The sequence below is a fragment of the Petaurus breviceps genome, unplaced genomic scaffold (assembly GCF_028583685.1).
Source record: "Petaurus breviceps papuanus isolate PSGF00001 unplaced genomic scaffold, PetGlider_PUasm1.0 140, whole genome shotgun sequence".
Taxonomy (NCBI): domain Eukaryota; kingdom Metazoa; phylum Chordata; class Mammalia; order Diprotodontia; family Petauridae; genus Petaurus; species Petaurus breviceps.
This window is the reverse complement of record NW_027185698.1, coordinates 50,061,494-50,084,458: the sequence shown is the minus strand read 5'-3', so window position 1 is coordinate 50,084,458 and position 22,965 is coordinate 50,061,494. Positions and strand designations below refer to the sequence as shown.

Sequence of the window (22,965 nt, the reverse complement as noted above, 5' to 3'; positions counted from 1 at the left end):
CTTGCTTTTTATATAGAGAAAGAAAATGAAAAAAATCAATAAAAAAATTTTCTGGGCAGCAGGGTGAAGCATGTAAGAATGTGAGGATAAAGGGAAAGGGAAAGGGGTAGACTTGTAGATATGAGTAGTATCATTCTCTGTGACTTCACCATGAGGAGAAGGGGGCCTCTTCAAGTCTCCACATCATATGTCCACATAGAAAGATGAAGTCTAGGCCTCTTAAGGAAGTCTGCCCTTCTTACATAGTCTGTATGGGGTTACGACCCACAGTTCAAGAAGCACTGAAGGCATCATGAGTGGAAAAAGTTTAAGAAGGTCTAAACCTGGTCTAAACCTTAATTTGATATGACTTCAGTGAAGGATTAATATCACACATATTCTCCCCAGTTATTGTAGTATTAAATGCATTAATAATCTTCATTGACACATGAAAATGAGTTAAATTACTTAAATTTTTTTTATTAGTATAGTTTTTTTTTTCCCTTAGCCTTTCTGTCTTTCTTTCTGGGTGAACAGTGACTGCTTTAGTTAAGTATAAATTCTGGAACATTTTATTCCTAAAGGCTATAACTTTGGGGGGCTTTTTGACAGGAAAGACTATTTTTTAAAATCAACAATCATAAAAATTTCCTAATTGTTAGATAATATGGGAATACATATGGATTTTTCCTTTAGGATTTAGGATGAAAAAATTCATAATTTCCTCTTAAACATTAACATGTTAGATGTTCTAAGAGCTGACAACATAGAAAAGACAAGGTAGATATCCGTCAGCGTACCTTGTAATAATTTATCAAATATTGTAGGCTGATATTAAGTAACTGGGGCCTGGTAAATGATCTAGTTTTAAAGAAGACCATGCGCTTTTAGAATCCATTGCACCTAGGTATCTACCTTTGACTTGTACATGCATTCTATATTCAAATACTCTGCTTACTATTTAATTTAGGCTTTAGTGTTTTGGTATCACTTTGACTTATACTGCATAGCCTTGACATTTTGGATTTCATCAGTAAAGTATTTACCTTTGTATTAAAAGGTGAAACAAAAGCCGATGACAGTTCCAATAAAGAAACATCAGAAGAAAAACAAGAAGAGGATAATGACTATCACAGAAGTGATGAACAGGTAGTTTATCTTTCCATCAATATTCATGTCTTAAAATGCTCTTTTGCTGGTATTTATGTTTCTGGACATGTAACATTTAGCACATTTTAAAAGTTCATAAATACATTGTAAGCTTGTGGCTTTACCCTGATATGTTCTTAACAGGTAATGACATAAAGTCATCTGCACATTGGCTTCACAAAAACATTTTATCCCATCGCTAGGCCTAGACTCAGGTAGCTTTTAAAGAGAATTAGCAGCTCAATGAACATCCTAAGAATTTTAGGATTTCTCTAATATGATGTACCAAGTTTAGGTATTCTTATGGAGCTTACATTGTAGTAAAGGAATAAGTAGATACATATAGCTGTAGTATTGAATGTTACATGATAATCACATTAGATTGCTATATCAGCTCAGATGAGGATTGCCTCCTTGAGGGATTAGAAAAGGCTTCCTGGAAGAGAGGGCATTTAAGAATTCACCAGGGTGCAAGAGATAAGGAAGGGCATTCTAGCTGTGCACATCAGGGGAGCAGAAGCACAGGAGCAAGTTGGTGAGTGTATAAAGTTTAGATCAGATTCTTAACCTTGTTTGTGTAATGGACACCTTTGGCAGTCTCTTGAAACCTATAGACTCCCTTCTCAGAATAATGTTTTTAAATGAATGAAATAAAATATAGAATAACAAGAGAAACCAGTATATTGAAATGAAGTTTTTGAAGCATTTAAAAATTTACCTTTGTATTAAAAGGTGAAACAAAAACCAATGACGGTTCCAATAAAGAAACATCAGAAGAAAAGGTTAAGTACCCCTGTCTAGAATAATAGGAACTAATACTAGAAAGATGAGTTATAGAGGACTTAGTGTGCCTGTGGAGAATGTTAGAACTCTACTTGGCAGATAGTAGGAAACTCCTGAAGCTTTTTGAACAGAGGATCAACATAACCACACATTTTTAAAGATTATCCTTAAAGAAGTTTAAAGATGATTTGGTGGGATAGGAGGCTTTGCACATAGTGGACACTTAACAAACACTTTTTGGATCAAAGACAGGAAAACATGTTGTAAGGTTGATGACATTGTCTGGGTGGGTAGTAAATGAGCATCTGTAACAGGGCAACTGGAGTGGGAATAGAGAAAGGGGGCTTTAGTGCAAGATAGGCTCTAAATCCAAGATAGATGTTCTAGAGCCACCTTGTTAAACTGTCTCTTGGGTTTAGAGACCAAAAGCCAATTATTCAATTTTCAGTGTGAGTATTTACACTTTGGAAATGGGCAAATGCTACCAATCAGGATTTGCTTTAATGTTTTGTTGATAATCTAGATCTAAGGTCATGGAAAAAAAATGTTAATAATATAGATTAAACTCAAAGGTGTATCATGCATACAGTTTTGGTTGGGTTTTGTTTTGTTTTGTTTTGTTTTTTGAGAACTGCTTATTAAACATTTACCAGCATCGCCCTGAAGATATGTTATAGAAGTTGAATGAACAAGACCCAGGAATTGATGGGATATGAGAAGGAAATTAGAAAAGATAAACCTAGAATTACAAATATAGGAAACTGGATGGTACTTACACAGACAGAAGTCAAGAAATCAGAAGGAGGAATAGGTTTAAAGAGAAAGAAAATAAATTCACTTTGGTACATGTTGAGTTCCAGTAGCCAGTAGAACATATAGGCAACAATTTCCTATAGATACTTTGAGATGTAAATCTAGTTTCTGAAGAGAATGGGAGATATTTGTGAGTCATCTCACTAGAGGTCATAGTGAAAAGTAAGAGAAATAAAGAGACAAACAAGAAGAGAGCTGAAGGCAGACCCTTGAGGAACATTCAAGTACATAAAGGAGCCATGAAGAAAATGAGGAATGAATGAAGGAGACAAAGAGGAGAGATTAGAAAGGCAGAGAGTGTAGCAACTCTGAAGCCTAGGGAGCAAGGCTCCCTAAGCTCTAACTGGGGCAGGAGTGTTAACAGCTACAGAGACGTCCATGAGGATTGTAACTAAAGAAAGGCCTTTGGATTGACGTTGAGAGCTCGCTGTTGACCTTTTAGGAAGCCATCTCACAAGGACTGTGAAAATGAGAGCGTGAGGGCAGAGATTGGGAAAGATATAGTGAAGTAAGGAAGGAGAGGACTTAGACGGAAACATGTTTTTCAAGTAGTTCAGCAGTAAAGCAAAGGATAGGGATAAGACAAGGCCAGTTCAGTATCTAAGAGGGTCAAGGAAGACTTTGCTAGGTTTGGAGGGGGCCTGAACATGTTCTTTGCAGTCAGACATGGAGGAGGTGTTATCAGGAGAGGGGAATAACAGAATGGTCTCAGAGGTGGCAAGAGGAAAGGGATCAGTGGGGTACTTGAAAGCGGTGAGTCTTAGGAGGAATAGGGATACTTTCTCTCTCATGCTGCTTTTTTGAAAGATGGAGTATGAAAGCTAGGAATCTTCTTTTGATCCTGGATATAATCTTGTCCTATAATCCTTTACTCAGGAAAGCCTAGATTCTAAACCAATCAGAGATATTTACTAACTGGGTGACCTTGGGGAGAAGTCATGTAACCACTCTGGGCCCTCAGGTTCCTCATCTGTAAATGGAGATAAGAGCACCTGCCTCACAGGGCTGTTGTGAGGGTCCAGTGAGCTATGGAAAGTGCTTTGCAAACCTTAGAGTACCACATAAATGTGAGCTATTACTACTTTCTAGGATATTTTTTCCCCAAATTGTTCTGTGGACCCTGTTGTTTTGTACAATATGAATAAGGATTTTGTGAGAAAATTTGATGTTAGTGGTTCTTTTTCCTCAAATATTAAATATGAAATAATCCTTTGATAATTTTTTTTTGTTACAGAAACAATTTGTTTTTCTCCAAGATTTCCCTAATTTTTTGTTTATCCTGGAGGTATTCCTTATTCCGAATCCCTCTATATTTACGGACTCCACCAGTGTATTTCATTTCATGCCCCAAAATGTTCAGTGGCCAAATAAGAGAAATGCTGCTCTGGGAAATAGGGCAATAATTCACGTGATTAGGAACATTATCAGTATACAGAAATCTATATATTTCCAAACATGCTGATGGTACCACATGCATACAGAAAACAATGCTTTCTTTTGTGAAATAAACTTAGCCCTTTGGATTAATAATCAGCTTAAAGAAAGCTAAAGCCATATCAGTCTTCATTAAGGAAAAAAAATATTATAAAATATTTATATGAGAGTTCATTTTCAGGATTAAATCATTCGTGTCTTTTTATCTGGTCATCACATCACCTAGTGATACAAAGAGAAATAAAAATCCAAATTATGAAAGATTGTGATTTTGGGTGAGCCATAAAACACAATTATTATATCATGCCAAAGCATGATGTCCAGCTTTCTCTATGATAATGAGTCTTAGAAAGAAGACAGGTACATCTTCTTGAATGACTTCTTCACCTTCTTTGAATCTTATTTCAGTACTTTGATGGACCCAGTCTACATGCTGGGGGCCTTCCTGACATTTTGTTACAGAGCACATGGGCTATCTCTTTATCAGTTATCACTTGTTCTTACTGTGTAACCAACCCATCTTGTTTTTCCTGGTGAATTCTTTTTTGCCGCTTCCCTTGCATAATTCTTAGTTGGGAATGTGTTGAAGCCTGTTCATGCCAACCATGTACCCCTCTCCATTGGTCTCTGTGTATCCCTCAACTTCAGTTCTTTGAAGACTGGTATTCCATAACTTGTGACCATATAGCATCACTGAAAAGAAATTTGTGGTTAACAAGATGGATCTTTGGTCACCTTCTTTTTGTGGGGGTTATGGAATGTATCCTATTAGACACGATCAATATGTTAGTGGTTTTGCTGGTTGTTAGAAAGGAAGGTTCTCTGAGTGGCAGTGGTGGGGGAGGTGGGTATATTGGGAAATGAATATGGTGTAGAAACAAAGCCTTCAATAAATTCTAACAAAAAGATGGACTTTTGTTTTAGAGAGAAGTTTGTGGTCATTACAAGAGAACCGTAGTTTCCCAGAGTTTCTTCCTCCTATTCAATCCCTGGACCCAGCACATTCACAGTGCCTGTGTTAGATGTATTGCTCAGATGGACCAACTCTATGGGTTGTCCATATAAAATCTAGACAATAACATTCTTCATCTGTTCCATTTGTCCTATGTATACAATTAGGCCAGTTTCTCTCAAGTGATTATGGATCTAATTGAAGAGGCTGTGCAGTATTTCTGGGCTTGATGCAATCAGCAGCATGTCATTTGCAGACAGGAACAGCTGGAGGACCTGAATCATCAGTAGGGAATTCTGCTTTCCTTTGTACCCTGCACACTACATCATTTATGATGGGAGCAAAACACCTTTGATGAATTGAACATGTTTCCCTATTTTATGCTGCACTTGATATTAATGACCTGAGGTTCATTGAATGAGGTTTTATCTTGTTAACTTTTTCAAGAAATATTTTCTGATTCTGGACACCTGTTTGGAGTAAATCCCTTAATTTAAGTCAGTACTTGACGAAATCATACTGCTTTAAAAAAAATCGACAAACAGTAAACACAATGGGGTGTTGTATTCTATTATGATATTCAGTTAAGCATGAGCTTATAAGGATGTGTTCTGCTATAGAGTGTAATTAGCAAAAGCTTACCTGTTTCCTCATTTTGTTATCAAGATGACATCAGTGTAAGTTATTTTCATAAAAAATTTGTAGAAATGAAAAAGAAGGTACACAGGTCAATTGATGTTAATATTTTCTCATTCATCTTTTTACATAACGATAAGATCTGAAATTTTTGACAAGCTTTTGTTCTTTCCTTTTCGAGATGTTTTGAAATTGATACCTCTACGCCCTCAGAAGTATGGCCCTCCCAGCTGTGACCTCTGTGTGTCTGCCTAATGATCCATCTACTCTTGCTCTCTTTGTTTACTTTCTTTATTAATATTACTATTTTCTTATGCAGAAGCACATCAAAGGCTGTGCTGTCTAAATATTGTGACTTTACTGTCACTTTTTAGTAAAAATAATTAGTTTTTTAAAAAAGCTTTCTCTCTATTTTTCATTTTTTTGTGTACTTTTTTTTTAGCTTCTTTTCAGTTTTATCTTTAAATGGTCAGGATGATGATACTCAGTTGGGTTTCTCACTAAACTTTTTCTCTAAAGCTGTGTTTGCCCCTCCACTGATCGTTGCTATTTTATGAGGCAATGCTTCTCACAAGTTTATACCATCCTTCTGAGATCTAACAAATTAATCTGTTCTATAAATGAACATTGCCCTTAGTGACTGTATCTCTGTGCTTTGCAAGGAGAACAAGTTCATTTTGTTTTGTCAGTTTATTGACATTGATTAAATTCTTTTTAGGAAATGGTGAATGCCCAGGTCGATGTCCGTTCTTCATCCAATCCCCATTTTGAGACATCAGTAATTTGTTTAAATGGGTTATGAGTTGCCTCGGTTATATGTCATATCTTCATCTCATTTTTATCCCTTTTTTCTAATTTGATACTGATTTTGTTTTTGCTTGGTTGGTGGCCTGACTATACAGACAAATGTTTTAGAAGAATAACTCTTATCAGTAACTAATATTAAAATATCTTTGCTTCTTGTGTTTCTTTGGTTATGTTTGACATTAAATAGCATGGCAATATGAATAGCAATGCCCAAAAAGCAAGCCCACTAGTATGTTAATGATATTTTTTCCAGTATGCCTTTACTGGGCAGAAAATAGACTGATATAAACCGATGTGAAATGGAAACTGTAAGTTAGGAAATAAAAAAATCTTAAGTCCCATGGATGCATATGGGATTGATGTAGCATATCAGTGAACTCTCAGGAAAATCTACCATAGCTAGACCATGTAGTGGTTAACATTCAAAAATGGACTTGTTCTTTGTAAAAAATACAGATTCAGCAGCCCTTCAAGTAAAAACCACCAAACTGGTTTGTAGCTTTAACCACTGTTTAAAGGCATTCACAGGCAAATGGCCTAAGGAAGATTACCTCAAAGAACACTTCATCTAGTCCCCTCCCTGGGGAACACCAGCACAAGATATGCCATATGTTTTGAAATGTAAATCTACGCAAAATGGAGGTCAGACTGAATTTTTCTGCCCTGTCACTGCAGTTCTGCTTGCAGATCTCCCCATTCTTGTTCTTACCTACGAACGAAAGCACAATATTTTATTTGACAAGAGAGCTAAAAGCAGTAGAATGGTTGGTGCCATGAGGTGACCAACTTAAGAGATTCTCATTTTGTAAATAAAGAAATGAATCCGCAAGGATTCATTTGAACCCAAAGCCATTGAAAATATCACCCTATTTCAGGTGTTTTTTTGTTTCTGTCTCCCTGTATCTATACCCTGTGATGAAACATAACTAAACCAGGGCTGCTTCACTCAGTCTGGCATCTCTGTCTAGCAAACAACAATCAGAGCAAATTCCAAGTTTGTATTTCTGCACAATAATAAGCCATAAAATTGAAGATCTTTTAAGGTTTCAGAAATTAATTCCCCAAGCCCAGAGCTCATTCTTTTTAATATGTAGTACTAAGCTTCATTTCATGGGAAATATAGCTGTTTTTAAAAATGTCTTAGAGTTGTTTAAAATTTTTAAAATCTGATGCTAAAGTGATGGGAAAAAACTCTTCTGTGTTTTGAAATCAGTTCCTGAAGAGCTTATCATTTTGTGAAAGGACCTTATCCCTTCCAGCTACAGAGGTATGTGACAAGAGGTCAAAGCAGCTCAGTACACACATATTCAAGAGAGATACTCCATAGCTATGACTTCAGCCCCCTAGTGTCACATATCCCAGTGGTGCTACAGTGGTTTTACCCATGATTATGGAAGGGCCATGAGGCAGAGAAAATGTAATGCAGTAGAAAAAGCACCAGATTCCAGATTCAGAGTTATAGGCCCAGGACTCAGCTCCCAGCTCAATCATTTACCACCTGTAGAAGGTTATTTTCCTTATTTGTACACCCAGAGGGTCAGACTCTAGACTGCCTTTCAGTTCTAAGTCCTAGGAAACTGTCCCATCCAGTAGCACTAGAGGAGTTGATGGGAAGTCTCTGGATAGTACAAGTGGGTAAACCTTGTCAGACTCTTGTTAAAAGTTAAGTCACAGGGATGGCTGGGTGGGGCAGTGAATAGAGCACCAGCCCTGGAGTTGGGAGGACCAGAGTTCAAATCCAGCCTCAGACACTTAATACAAAAACTAGCTGTGTGACCTTGGACAAGTCACTTAACCCCAATTGCCCTCCAAAAGGCCAAAAAAAAAAAGTTAAGTCACAAAAATGGTGGACAACTCCACCATCCTTGCCTGGATGGAGAAACTCTGTCACCAATATGTCCAGACTAAGTCAGCCTTCATTTTGGAAAGTGTGTGTGTGTGCGTGCGCACGTGCACGCGCATGCATGCGTGTGTGTACACTTAAATCTTACAAGATTGATTTATATTGTAGGAGGGCAATTATATACACACAGACTTGAATACAGCATCATACAAGTGTATCATAGAATTTTCTGCACAAGTCAACATAAGAATGTTTTTTATTTTGTCCCGTTTAAGTAACGTTTAGTGATCTTTTAGCAAAGTATAAAAGACTAGCAACTATTTGATATATCTTTTAATTCCTTCTTAGAATTCAAAGCAGTCTCCTTTTACATTTTCCTTTTGTATACCTCCCATCTCATTCTAATAGAAGGAATTCTGTTAGAATGAGAAGAATTAAATGTACTTCCTCATCGTGGTGCCTCTTTTTACTACTGATCCTCAAAATTTTATCCTGACTCTTATTACATGAAGATTAGATTCTGACTTCCAACCCATAAAGACCCGTCAAGTGTTAATTTATCCATATCACGTCTCATGTCTTTCAGTTTAATATAGGTTCATTAATTTATTCATTCAGCACTCGTTAGGACACTACTTTTTCAAGTCTCTATGCAAGACACCGGGGAGACAAAAAGGAGCTGTTTTTTCTGATATCCTGAAGATCTTTTTTTCCTTTCCTTTTGAAGGGAAGAGGGTGGGATAACCAAATTAATATATCCTTTTCTATTTTTAACAGTTCTTGAGGCCACCTTTCTCTCACCTGTTGATTGGTTCCCTCTTGTTGCCCTGTGCCAGGACATCATTTCTTTCATCCAAGCCCCGTTAATTAATTCTGATTCCTGAATCATCCTCTCATTTTTTGCCTCTTGGTTAATTATCAGTTAACATTGTTGTTCTAAGAGAGTATGGAGAAAGAGTGTATGTTTATTGAATGTAATTAAATTTAGTACTGTATAGAGGAAATTAAGGCAGCCATCTAAGGAATGCCATAATTATTTGTGCCAATGAAGCGACACATTGAAACACAAAAATTTTTTTTGTGGTTGATCTTCCTAGAGTAATTGTCTATAGCCCACTCAGAAAGTTTCCCAGGTGCTTCAGTAGCTGGTCAGCATGCATACTAGATAATACATTTAGACTGTAAATTTTATGGTTATTTTCTTGTTTCAATCTCCTTACTGAAATTCAAAGTACAAACTTGGACTGACACAATAGGAAATAGGATTAACTTGTATTTTCCCGTGGCTACTTATTCTCTTTGGTTCCTTTGGTGTAGTGATAGTGACCCAGGGAAGAGTTGTGCTTTAGTATGAAATGGTAAAACACGGGCAAACAGGAAAGTGTTGGATTTTGTTTTTCTGGTTGACAGCCAGATCTCGAGTGCACTAAATGAATAGACACAAAATCACCACAGATGGAGTTACTTTGCTTCAGTAATAAGGTGAAGGAAAGCTGTAGTGTTCACGGATATCAGAGTTCTTTGGTGTAATTTCATTTGTAGATAGCTCAGAAAGCATTTCCAGGGAGAGCCCAGTGGAATTCCTTTTAATGAGCTCTGCCAACATGTGTGCACTTTCTCTTGAAGGTAAGCATCTGCCTGGAATGCAATAGCAGCAAATTACGTGGATTGAAACGAAAATGGATCCGCTGCTCAGCACAGGCAACAGTCTTGCATCTAAAGAAGTTCATTGCCAAAAAACTTAATCTTTCATCTTTCAATGAGGTAAAAATGGGAAATTAAGTAAATGACACACTTGTAAATGCAGATACGTTTTAGAAAGTTTTTTTTCTTATTTTGTTATAAGTTTCAACTAGAAAATTTTAAAACATTGTCAAGTAGTTTTGCATACACCTTGTCATTATAACAGGGCATATACACTCCGGCATTATAACTGCTCCCAACATTATAGTTATTGGTATGGGACCGGCTTCAGTAGATGTGCAAGGACTTTTCAATAAGAAGCATCTCCAAATAAGGCAACAGATAAGAAGTACATACTAATTGTTTAAGAACTGCATGTTCCTAAAGAAGCTCAATCTTAAATCCGCTGAAGGAGGATTTGAATACATTTTATAGTTAAATATTATAGAGTTATTGACTGGAAACCATTCCTTCCTTCCCTCCTCTCCATTTTTTTTTAAATCTTAAGACATATAACACAACTGAGTCTGAGCAAGAGCTAGTTGGGACAAAAGGGATAGAGCAGTGAGAAAAGACAAGGAGGTGCTTGGGTGTTTGGGGAGGTGTTTAATATAGATCTTTGCAAGGTTCAACAAAACTGAATTGGGCTTGGAACCCATCAGCCCCCTTCCTCAGTGAGCTGCACAGTGAGTAACAAATGAAACTCTGCTAAATATTTGTCATAAAGCATTGAAGTTACTTTATCTCAGGAGCCACAACTACAGGGCAGAGCAACCATGATGTTGCTGGGTCTGGGAGGCACACGCTCTCTATAATGACTGAGGATTATCTTGGTGGTTTAGCTGAGAAAAAAATCAGACTGAAGGTAGAGGTGTGGAGGGAAGGCATAATCACTAGCCTAGAACGCTGGAAAAGCTACTGTGTGGAAGGCTTAAGACTTGTCATGGGAGGGCTGGAGTAAGACCAATGGGCGAAAATGACCAAGAAGCATATTTTAGTTCACTCTTCAGAAGACCTTTCTAACAACTAGAGCTAGCTGATAATAGAGTGCTAGCTTCCTGATCAAGTAGTAAGTTCTGTATCACTGGAAGCGTGTGAGGAATGCAGTAAGAGATGCAGGACTCCATGACCTTTAAGGTCCCTTCCAATTCCAGGAGCCTATCAGTCTAGAACTGAAATAATTTCATCATTTGGAAGACAATTCTGAGGCTCTCTGCTCAGTGTTGCAATGCATAAACTGAGATGCTGAGATTTTTCCACCCAAGATTTCAGAGATAATTGGCATCTCTTTTCATTTTATCATTAAATGATAACTCAGGCCTCTTTAAAAAGAATTGAATACTCCTGTACATGATAAAAATTTACCTCTTTCCTGAAGCTCTTATGTGCATCATCAAAAATCATGACTAATTAGGGATTTTTTGAGTATTTGGAGAGATTGCTAAGGGAGCTTTGCAATCAAGTACCCCAAATTTCTCAGTTTGCTATTTCTTTGCCAAGGTAAAGAAATTGAGTAAATTTTTTGTTCTTTACTATTTGCTTACCTACCTCACAGGGTTGTTGTGAGGAAAGCACTTTGAAGACCTTAAAATGTTATATAAATATGAATTAGTATTATTATTGTTATTATTTGCTTACCATAGAGTGTTACAGCATAGTGTAGTAAAAGAATATTTATTGCACATTAGGACACCTACATTCTATTCCTGGTTCTGCCACTAACTTACTAATTTGATTTTGGATAAATCAATTCCTTTTTCAAGGTCTGTGTTTTCATTTGCAAGGTGAGGTTTTTGGACTAGATGAAGTATCCAACATCCCTTTCAACCCTAAATATCCGTGACTGTGGCTCTGTGATTTTTATTGAAGGAACGGTTAATTGCAAATCTGTTCCAAAAGTTTATTTGGTTTGTATGCAAAGCCTTGTTTATATGAAAAGGCCTTGTCTCTGAAAGTTAGTCATACTGAATTGATGAAAAAGAAGCAGGGGCTAAAGGAAAATAAGAGAGTGGTGAGCCTATTGAGGCCCTGCTTTACTGTGGCAAGCCAAAATATGGTGCCTTTCCAGAAAGCATGTCCTATAAGAGATATGTTGAATATTCAGCAAGTACAGAACACTCTGTGGGGCTTAGATCACAGTATGGGAAAAATGGGAAACAAAGTCTTTTCTGTGAAAGAGATTTGGGTCTACTAACACCAGTTTAAATGTATTCTTTGGATCTTTCTGCCTTTCTCTTCCCCTCTTAAGTAATACAAAAGAGACATTTATGTGTAGCTCAGTTTTCCCTTACATCTGTAAGATAGCCGCATCTGGTGCTTATGAGGGGAGATTGCAAAGAGAAATTCATAAAATGTTTTATCATTCCCATAAATATTAATAGTGACCCCTCTTGAGTTTAAAGGAAATCATGGGGATAGACATCTTCCTCATGTAAAGGAATGACTTCATCTTCTCTGTGGCATCCCATGGAGTGCATCAGGAGCCAGCCTATCAGGATGACCAAAGGTCAAGTCCTGCCTCAGACCTAGATTTCCTCTGTGATTCTCAGTCGTCCCCCCACCATGTCCCTAGTTCCAGTGAACAGCAGTCATTGGAGCACCTAAGTCACAGGTCTAAACTGTGGGTGGCAGAGAAGACTGTAGGCAGATTGTCTGAGCCTGTCTAGGAATCAGCGCATAGGCCACACTTGCTTTAATTGACTCTTTGAAAAGAAGATTGCCATCATCCTGATAACAGAGAACTGAAGTCATAATGTCTTATAAATTACATTATATGATGGAGAAGCCTCAGCATCTCAGTCATTCAAAGACTTTTCTTCAAAGTCCACTAACAGACAGTGTTTGTCATTGATAGTTTTAGTCTAAGTTATTTACAACAGGTAGTAATGTGTGTTCGTTGACTGGTGTGTTTTGTCATTTATTCCACCCTAAATTAAAGTATTTCTTCCTCTTCTATTAGCTGGATATATTATGCAATGAAGAAATTCTTGGCAAGGACCACACACTCAAGTTTGTAGTTGTTACTAGATGGAGATTTAAGGTATGACCCAGTTGTTTTGTAACAAGGTGTTTTATAGTCTCTTCTATGAATAATAGTCATGTGTGTTTATGTAGTCCATTCCTCTCAGGGGTTAAGACTGTCTTAATGAATGATGATTTGAATACAATTAAAGGGTCCCTTTAAAATAGGAGATTTCACAGCAACATTTTAGGTCATTTTCAAAAACTTTTGTCAGAATACTGCTGAACCCATACAGTTTGCTTGAGCCCCCAAATTAGTGTTGTTAGATTGTGGGGACTTGATAGGGCATTAGTCAAGAGGCTAATTACAAGGCTAAATTTATGATAGATCTCTCCTCTAGCCCTTTCCCATTCCTTTCATACCAGTTGGCAGAATAAACATCAGGAATATGCATGGAAAGGACAAATTGAAGGAATTTCTTGTAGAAGCATGGGATTCCCACCATGAAGGAGTAAGGTCTTTTGTAAAATGGGTACCTCATCACTTTTGAGAACAGAGTTCTCTGGGAAGGGAACTGAGAGATTCAGATAATTTCTCTTTGGAGTATTGCAAGTTTTAGCTGGCAAGGGCTGGTCACCCCAAGAGAAAAGTACCTATAGGATGTGTTACCTTATGAAGCATCAAAGGTTAGTCAAGGTTGCTTCTGTTTATTACAGAGATTTAGAGCCAAGGAAAGGGGTCCCTGTGTGCTGTGGTCCAGAGGTATTCTGGGGGTGCTACTAGCACCATTGTAAAAAGGTCTGTAGAAGACTTCTCAGGGAAGGTTAGGGAATAACTGCTGGGCACATTGGTGGTCAGACAATTACAGCTACTTTCCCTGGGGCCGTTTGTTTTCAGGAATCTTAGACCCATAGCAGGACATTTGCCAGTAAAGATTCCTGACTGAATAACCAGACCTCCTCGAGTTCTGCCTCTGCCTGCCTCTCTAGGAGCCAAGAGCCTTGGAGGGGCACCAGAGAACCGTTTCCTTTTTCTTCTTCCATTTCTCACCTTTTACATGAGAACCCCACCCACCTCTTACAAGACTCAGGCCAGAGGATAAGTTTATATCTCATTGGCACACAACTCACCTATCCTACAAAAAACTTCTCACAGGAGATTAAGAGAGGCACACAGATATCGCACACACACACAGAGCCACTTCTGTCTTTCCAGCATTTCCTTTTTCTCACCTCACTTAGACAACTATTGTCACTGCTTCCTGGAATAAATTATAAGAGTGCAGTCTCCTTGAGGAGTCAGGAGGAAAGTATAGGAAGCTGCTAGGGGTAGCATGGGAGGGGAAGAGGCAAGCAGGACTCCCGAGGTGGGTGGTGTCAGGAAGCCTGACTGACCTCCTGTTGACTCTGGGCAGAGGGAAGGATGGGTTCCGTTGTGTAGAGCAAAGGTGACATAAGGAGCCTAGGAAGAAGAGAATCTGAAGGGTTGAGTGAAGAACGCAGCATTTACAGAAGCCAGCGGATGGGCCATGGTTAGAATCCTGTCCTTGCCATTTACTTCCCCCTGTGACCTTGGGCAAGTTATTCAACCTTAAGCCTTGGTTTCTTCCTTTGTAAAATGAGAATATTAGACTAAATGGCCTTTAAGGCCCCTTCCAACTCTCCGTGTGTGATCCTTTGATCATCACATCTGGGATCCAGGCTGCAGGGATCGCCAGGGGTCTAATTATGAAGGTACAAAGGAGAGGATCTCTTCTCATCCCATACTTTGTTGGGCTTTATAACTACAGAGAATCAAAAGTGTTCATGTTTGATTAGCACCATATTTGATTCTTTATAGTAAAAGCATTTTTAAGGAGAACCATTTAGTTTGTTCTTTCATTATATATCAAAAATTTTTTTATTTTGTGTTTTTGTTCTGTTATCTTTCTCCATTAATAACCTAGCTATTTGGGGGGGTTTGTTTTTACAGAAAGCACCTCTACTGCTACATTACAGACCCAAAATGGACTTGCTGTAAGAGAACTTTAGTGTCCTTTGGGACAGAGTTTTTTGCAGAGACTATCACCAGGCACCTTCTCAGTGCATCACTTAACTCACATCACATGACCCAGTAGAATTGTTCTGGAGGACCAGTGATCTCACAGCACACCATACTTCAGAATCTTTCTTCTGGGTGACGTGGGAACCAGATTTCTGAAAGAGAATATTTATACCTTTTTGTACGAAAAAAGAATTCACAGCTCAACAAGACACTACCAGCACTAAGTTTACAGAGTATGAAAACACTTCACAGTTTTATGTAGCTCAATAGCATTCGTCTCTTTGCTGCGATTTCACAAGACAGATTAATAAATGTAATAGTGATATAAATGTCACTTTCCTGACACCAAATTACTTTTGCTTGCTTTCCATGTCTTGAAAAGTGGAATTAATTTCAGTATATTTTATGAGTTTGATTTCATTGTTTGCCTCAATATTTTGGCTTTCATCCAGTCCTTCCAAAGCCACTGCAGATCCCTCTTGGTGGTGATTGACTGTATTTATGTTGCCTTTAACTTCCTGAAAGACTTAGAAGATTTTTATTAAAATTTTATTTAATAGCATATCAATAGGGAATTCCATTAATTTTATAATTTAATCATGGCATTAAAGTTTCCATATTAAATAAAAGGAAGATAGTAGTTCCCCCAGTTTGCCTCTATATTTTACTATATAGCATAAAATATCATCAGATCACTTAACAAGAATACTCACAAGTGCTTAATATGTTACTTGAACTTATTTTAAGGTAGACGTGTCATACAGAGTTAGAGCTTGCAGAAATCTGTTCTTATTTGGGAGGTAACTTTTGTTTTAAAAATATATCACTAGTCATGAAGACAGTGCAATAGAAAATTTTTTTATTCTTAGAGCTGAGTGTTATATATTGTTTTTAGTCATTTTAACAGTGGCTTACAGAACAATTCTAGTTTTCTTTTAATCACTTCTATGAAAAAATTATATAATGTGTTGATACCATAATTTGTCCACTCATCCTTTGCCCCATTCATTTCAGATATGTTTTAGCAATCTGGAGATACGATGGCATTCTGTTTCTTACTTATGGGCATGATTTAATTGATAGTGTTTTGAGTAATAACTACCAAATTGAGTAGTTAAAAGCTTCGTTGAGGTCTTGGCTTGAGCTAGTAGCTATCAAGTTGAAAAGAGAAAACCCTCCTAAAGGCTGTACCCAGCTACACAAAGGTAAAGCAGAGAAATGAGGTGATTTCTGTCCATTTTAGGCCAAACAAGGCCAACATTTTTACCTGATTTGCCTACATAATTACCTTGGTTCTTAGCTTTGCCTTGTATGCATGTGTACCCAGCCTGCATTCTCTATGGTAAATGTTAATCTAGAATGATTTCTGCAAGCTACACATTATGACTGCTGACTGGTATAGAAAGAGGGTTAAAAAGGACTCAGAGTAAATTCTAGTCATTCTTGACCAATAGAAGTTGCTTTTTACTTGATAAGCTGAAAATGCCAGTCAGTATATGGTTTTGTTAAACCCTCTCTTTTTCCAAAATGTGGGTATCTTTGGCTTTTTACAGAATAGTATCCCTTATCTGCCAACACACAAACATTTATTATAATAGTGATTTGGAGTCTTGACTAAGTAAGAGTGAGAATGAAGCCATTTACTGAATTGATCCAAGTCGAAGTCACCAAGTGAGCCCTCCACAAGTCTAGTGCACTTTTGGATATATCCCTCCCTCCTTGCTCCCCATGTTTGGTATGTTGTGAACTGGACAAATCCAAGTTTAAAACATACCATTAATTCTGTCATCCACATACAGCTTATGCAGTTCACCTTTCTCCCTCAGCAGTAACAGAGACTGAGGGCAGGGTCGAGGAGGAGCCTATGGCTCTAGGATGTTTGGTCCAGCATAGTGTCATTTTCAATGCTGGCCCTTAGGAAATTGTCATTTTTCTGAGCATGTATTTTGGTGGCTGAGTTCATGAATTGATTTTTGAAAGTATAATTGGACTCCCTTATATACCCCCTTTATTTTTTCTTCCCATTTCACGGAAGGAAGGAATTAATAGTTAATGCCACTTCATTCTTAGCTACAAGACCAGCTAATCAAATTAATTCATTCCACTCGACCATAAATTAGCTAATTAGAACCTAAACACAAAACTATTAGTTCAGACTATTTAAAATCAACCTCTTTATATAAACAGTTAAGTTCACTTCTAGTACGATTTGAACTGTTGATTTATCCAAGCTCATAGCCTGATACCCCATCCAAATCAGATTTACCGTGTGAGGGTTTAATGATTAGATATGTGTATATATAATAAATGTTACCTGTCTACCTCAAAATACATAATCTGCTGAAGCATTCTGCAAGACCAGAAATTACTGCAATGCAATTTTAAGCAAAACATTTAAAACTTGGGTAGTTTCCTGTGTGATGAAACTGAGAAAGGATTAAACAGTATCAACATGCAAATTCAGATTAAAAGTAATTCAGTCAGTTGTAACTTGGCCTCATAACAATCTGCATTATACATATTTGTAAGTTTGTAGCTATCTTTAAAATCACTTGAATTTGCTATGGTGCTATGTCAGTATGTTTAAATATAGGTAATCTATGTATAGATATGTAGGTAATATATGGAAGCCAGTATTAACATCTCTAACTGGTAATTGATTATTAATTATTGTGTTTAACTCTGCTTTTGTAAGTGTGTTAACCCGATAAAACCTCAGTGGCAAAAGTACCTATTTTTCTAAAATTGCATCATGTCAAAATCTTTTCACAACAGGACTATTTTCCCTGGGGAGTTTTCTGCTCCATTTGGCTTAGCTTATTGTAGGTTTCTCTGGTAAGAGGAACTGTGCCTAAGTAAATGTCACCGGCAGAGGGACGCCTCAGAGTCAGATTCTGCTTCCTTCCCTTCTGTGGAGATTCAACAAACATTTCATTCAAGGTGGAATTGGTTAAAATGTGCATTCTTTCCCCCAGAATGAAAGCCAGGCCCACTTTGTGTTTGGATAATCATTCAGATTTGTTTAATACTTTCATGCAGGTGGAGTTACTGTGAAGTAGTTTTCACCACTATTTAGCTGGTCAAACAGTTGCAGCTCAATTATCTTGTTGAATTATCTTCAGCAGCAGTGAGACGGAGTCCCTCGGCATTAGTCTCACTAGATAGAGTTTTCATTGAAAATAGAGAATTCAGATAGAATATATAATATTGAATTTAAGATTTGGGGGGTTTAAAAAAAGAAGAAAACTTAACTTTATAAAATTATTTATTCTATTTTAAGCCTTCTATCATAATTTACCATCCAAATATTTTGTTTTCCGTGGTCCAGCTTTATTTACGGGCATATAAAATGAAATTGTGAGATGTTTTACAAGCTTCTTTTTACCTTGAATAGCCTTTGATTTATATGTTTTTGTTTATATGGATGAAGAGCATGACTTCTGCTTCTGTGCAATAGGTTCAAACGTGCATTTATTAGACCTATGTTGAAATGGCAATGTAGCATCTACTCACTGCTGAGCTGAAAGGTAATTAATTGTAGGTGGGATTTTAAAGTGTGTACATCCAGCTACTTGGGTTTTTTTTCCCCACATTTTATTTCTTTTTCTAATTGTAAGAATGAAATTTTGAGATTAAAATAACGTGTGTGTCCGTGTGTGTGTGTGTGCACATGCACGTGTGAAAGAACTACCTGTCAGCAATATTTAAAAATAAATGATTGGGCAAGAAACTTTAATGTGAAGTGTGGACGCGTTCTGCAAGACTGGCCACCTGTCTGACATTGCTTTGTGCCATTGTTATGTCTGGTATCTTTCTGTACCATCTAACCTGGGAATAATTTGTCTTATTGGTTGTGCAGTTGTATACACAACGCTACAGTCTCTGGGGATATGGGACCATGTAAAATATCAGACTGTAGGATGATGGTGCTATTTTTTCCAGTGGGCAACGAGCCTTTGAAAGCTTACCTGGCTCTTGTCTTTATAACAACATAATTAGTCTTTGGAGATTCATTGGACTTTTTCTAATGGAAGATAATTATAATTGTATTTTACAATAATTTGAAATTTACCATTGAACTAAATGCTATATAGGAACAAGCCAACCAGTTTATACATCAACATATGAATATTTGATAAATTTATACTTAAAAGTATTTTAAAAGAAACTTAATGCAGACAACTAAACTGTATATTTTACAGAAAAAAAATCCACATTTCTCTATTTCCTCAGGTAACTACAGAGTTCTACCACCTCACAGGTGTGACCTTAACTAATGTATTTCTTTGCTTTGATTAAAAGGAAATTGAGAGTCAAGATTTATAAATCTTCATCCAAATTATGCTTAGGTCTTTATATTTAATTTTGTTTCATCTTTATTAAACATGAAGTTTAAAGAGAGCATTAAACTAATTGGACACCAGATTGGCTTGGAATTTTAGTTTTTTTGGTAAATTCTCATCACTGAAAAGATTAGGGTTAAAAAAAATGTGGAATTACATTTTGTTTATGCTATCATTACATTTAATTCCTTCATATATAAGCTTATGTTTGAAGAATGGGCTAACGTTTGAATTTAGCTTAAAATATATGTAAAGCATTGGTGTAAATGAGTATCCCAATATCTTTTAATTGGGCATAAGGAAAGCAATTTCTCAGATGAGACAGATTTAGATGTAGAAGACAATAGACATTGCAACCACTAAGCCTTTAACATCGTTGTGTGGCAAAAGAAAGACCTGAAACGATCGCAGTCTAGAGAAATGAGACCACAGATATTTTTGACTGTTTCATTTGAAAGTTTACATTTTTTTATGCTTTGTGTTGCTGTGTAATTTTTGTACTCTTGGTGGCTAGTTTTTTGTCTAAAAATCTTTTTGGAATATTGCTTAATGTTTTGATTTTATGATAGTGAAGCTTGTATTCAGTGTTTTGCCAATTAATATTATATGCTTGTAATAAAAGCAAAAAAAAAAGCTCACTAAGTTTCTGTCAGGCTGGAAGTTTATTATCCAAAATTTGCATAAGAGTATTACAAAAATGATTTCCTAGTATCATACAGTGGTAATATGAAGATGCTGTTAGCTGCTAGTACAAACCATTACTAGAACCTTGTCCTTTAGTTCAGCCAGTATTAAATGTATCTTCCACACTTCTATAATCACACATCTCAGCCCTCTTGTCAGTCTGAGTACCTTTGCTGCTCACTCTCACCACTGGCATTTGTAAAATGTCATATTACATCTGAAACATCATTTAAGTTGGCCAAATGTTTGTGCCAAATGCTTGGCAGAAACTGTACATAAAGTGACAAATGTTCATCTGTTACATAGAGAGAAAAATAGAATTTGGATGCTTTGGTCTTCAGTTTATGTACACCACTGAAAATATTCTCAAAAAACAGTAATTGTAGCATTTCTAATTACTCTTGTCGATGTACTAACGGATTAGAATGGGCTGCACTGAACAAAGGAGGAAAAAAAATATGCAGACCACATCCTTAATTTCCAAAGGTTAATATGTAACATAAAAATTTTGTTTGCTTTGGCAGAAAATTTAGTTAGTTGGAAGAGAGAATGTAATAGCTAGTTATGCCTTCTCAAAGATTTAGGGCCATTAACCAGGGTTAAAAGTAACCTTAGCCATCAAGCAATTGGCTTGAAATAAGGTTCTCATTTGACTGATTTGGCAAGTTCTTTGATAACTTATCAAGATTTATGTCTGGAATTCTGCGTTTCTCTACAATATCTTAGTAAACTACAAAGCAGATGTTACACTGGGTATGTTTCTTTGCAGTATCTGCATACAGCAATGTAAATTTGCAAAATTATATCACTTGCTGCTTTTCTTCATATTGGGAGATTCAAAAGAATTTATTTTCTGCTACTGAGTTGCTATTGTAAAATAAAATGGTCACCGCTGTGATCTTAAGCCTTTAGACATTCTGTTCTGCTCCTTCAACATATATACATACATACATAACATCTACTAACATCAGTGCTGATTATGTGCAAAGAGAGAATGGGTTGGTCTGTTGTGAAACATTTGTCTTTGATTGCTCAAGTAGATAACGGTGGAAACAAAGAAATGGCCCTAAAAGATTTTTTTTTTCGTTTTGTTGTAAAGAGCAGAAAAGGATACAACTTCCAGATTTAGCATCATTCTACAATGGTGCATTCTTCCATCTCCCATATTTTTGTTTTGCAGCCCTTAAATTACTGTTCTCCGCTGTAGACCAGTGTGTTTTTGTATGTAGGAAGTTTTTGTTGATCTAGTATAATTGTGTGTGTATAAGATATCTAATTGTATATATGAAATAGAGCCCTTTTATGTATGCCCACAAAATGCAGCATCTGCCTATGGTAGAAGCCTAGCCTTGGTGTCGGTTCTGAACCTGTGTACACCAACACTGTGAGGGGCTCATCTCTCCCTGTCTCTGCCTCTCTCTCACGCCATACTCTTGCAGCTAAGATCCATGAGGGCATTTGTTGAATCTTACAAGGTCATCTTGCTTGCTGATTCTCAAGGGAAATTATCGAGCTCTATTATTTCAGTGTCCTGAGATACTCGAACAGAGCATTGTGTCAGCTGCTCAGTTTGCTCTTGGACTGTTTACATTGGGTTAAGAACAGGAATATCAGTGTAGAAATGGGCAGATCTCATCGGTAGACATTACCTACACCATCCACACAATACACAAATACACATACGTTATGCATGTGTCACGTATTGAAGTATAACTATGCCATACATATCACATAATTTCCCTTTGTGCTGTGATGATCAGCTTAAATCCTTTTGCCTATGACCTACAAGCCATTTCCTCAGCAAAAAAAAATTAAATAAAATGTACCTTTAATAATGCATATTTGTTGGCAGTTTTTTTCCATGTCTATATGGCACGAAATCTGCTCAGGTTTATAGTAGCAATGAAACGCTTATATACCTCACTTCAGGAAGGGATAAAGGCACCACCCTCAGCAATTGTGATTGTGACCTTTGAAATACCCCATTGAGAAAAAAAAAATGTTTTTTGAGTTTCATGTTTTGTATTGCTTGTGTATAATATATAATGTAGCAATTTAATTGTTTCAGGCTTTAATTTGGACGTAAAATAAATTCTTTGACCGTTGCATTTTATTTCTATGATTTTTATGCTGGTTATAAGTGGAAAAAGTCTGAATTTTGTTTTGGGGTAAAACCATAGAATAATTTCTTACTAAAAATTTATGAACGAACAGTAAAGTTTCTTTAGGAAGAATTGCTTTCTTTGTAAGTCTTTAATAAGACGAGTTCACCTAATTGGGGGAGAACTACAGACTTTAATGGGAATAGATCTTTTAAGAGATTTGGGGCAGCACAAAATTCTAATAACTGAATTCAACTGTTATTAAGCATCTTCTCTGTGTGAGGCACTATGCTGAGCACTGGGGGATTTGATTTAATTCCAAAGGCATTTATTAGCTGCTAGGCACTGGAGGATATAAAGACATTTTATCATTCATCAAGGTAGAACTGTATATCCCTGGAGAATTTGATTATATGGGAACAGCTACAAAGGTAAATGAAAAAGCCTCTTGCCCAAAGAATCTTACAATGTAGTCACACTGGGCCGCCAAATGGGCTAGACTGGTGATATAAATTAAAATGTGAGATATGCCAAGGAGAGAAGCTCAGGTGCTTTTTCTTAAGAGGAAAAGCTCAGTTTCGGTTGGGAAGATCACTTTCGTGGAGGTCGTGACATCTTAGGATCTATAAGGCGACAGAAGAGCGCAGGTGGAGATGGAGTAGGGGCTGGGGATGGCAAAAACAAAGACATGGAGGTCGAGACAAATATAGGGAACAAGGAATGATGAATGAATGAGCCAGGTTACCTCCAGT

General features: G+C 36.9%; 1 protein-coding gene across 5 annotated transcripts in view; it reads left to right on the top strand.

Annotated features, from left to right (window-relative positions):
• The window catches only part of PCGF3 (polycomb group ring finger 3), a 132,809-nt gene that overhangs the window by 101,221 nt on the left and 8,623 nt on the right, over positions 1–22,965 (top strand). For 4 of the 5 annotated variants that reach the window (XM_069072588.1, XM_069072607.1, XM_069072598.1 and 1 more), the window contains 4 exons: positions 1,040–1,128; positions 10,023–10,160; positions 13,039–13,119; positions 15,013–22,220. In XM_069072588.1, the coding sequence (XP_068928689.1) occupies positions 1,040–1,128; positions 10,023–10,160; positions 13,039–13,119; positions 15,013–15,060 (356 nt within the window). In that variant the 3' untranslated portion in view covers positions 15,061–22,220. Of the gene's footprint in view, positions 1–1,039; positions 1,129–10,022; positions 10,161–13,038; positions 13,120–15,012; positions 22,221–22,965 lie in introns of those variants that run through there. The other variant, XM_069072612.1, reaches the window with a different exon arrangement.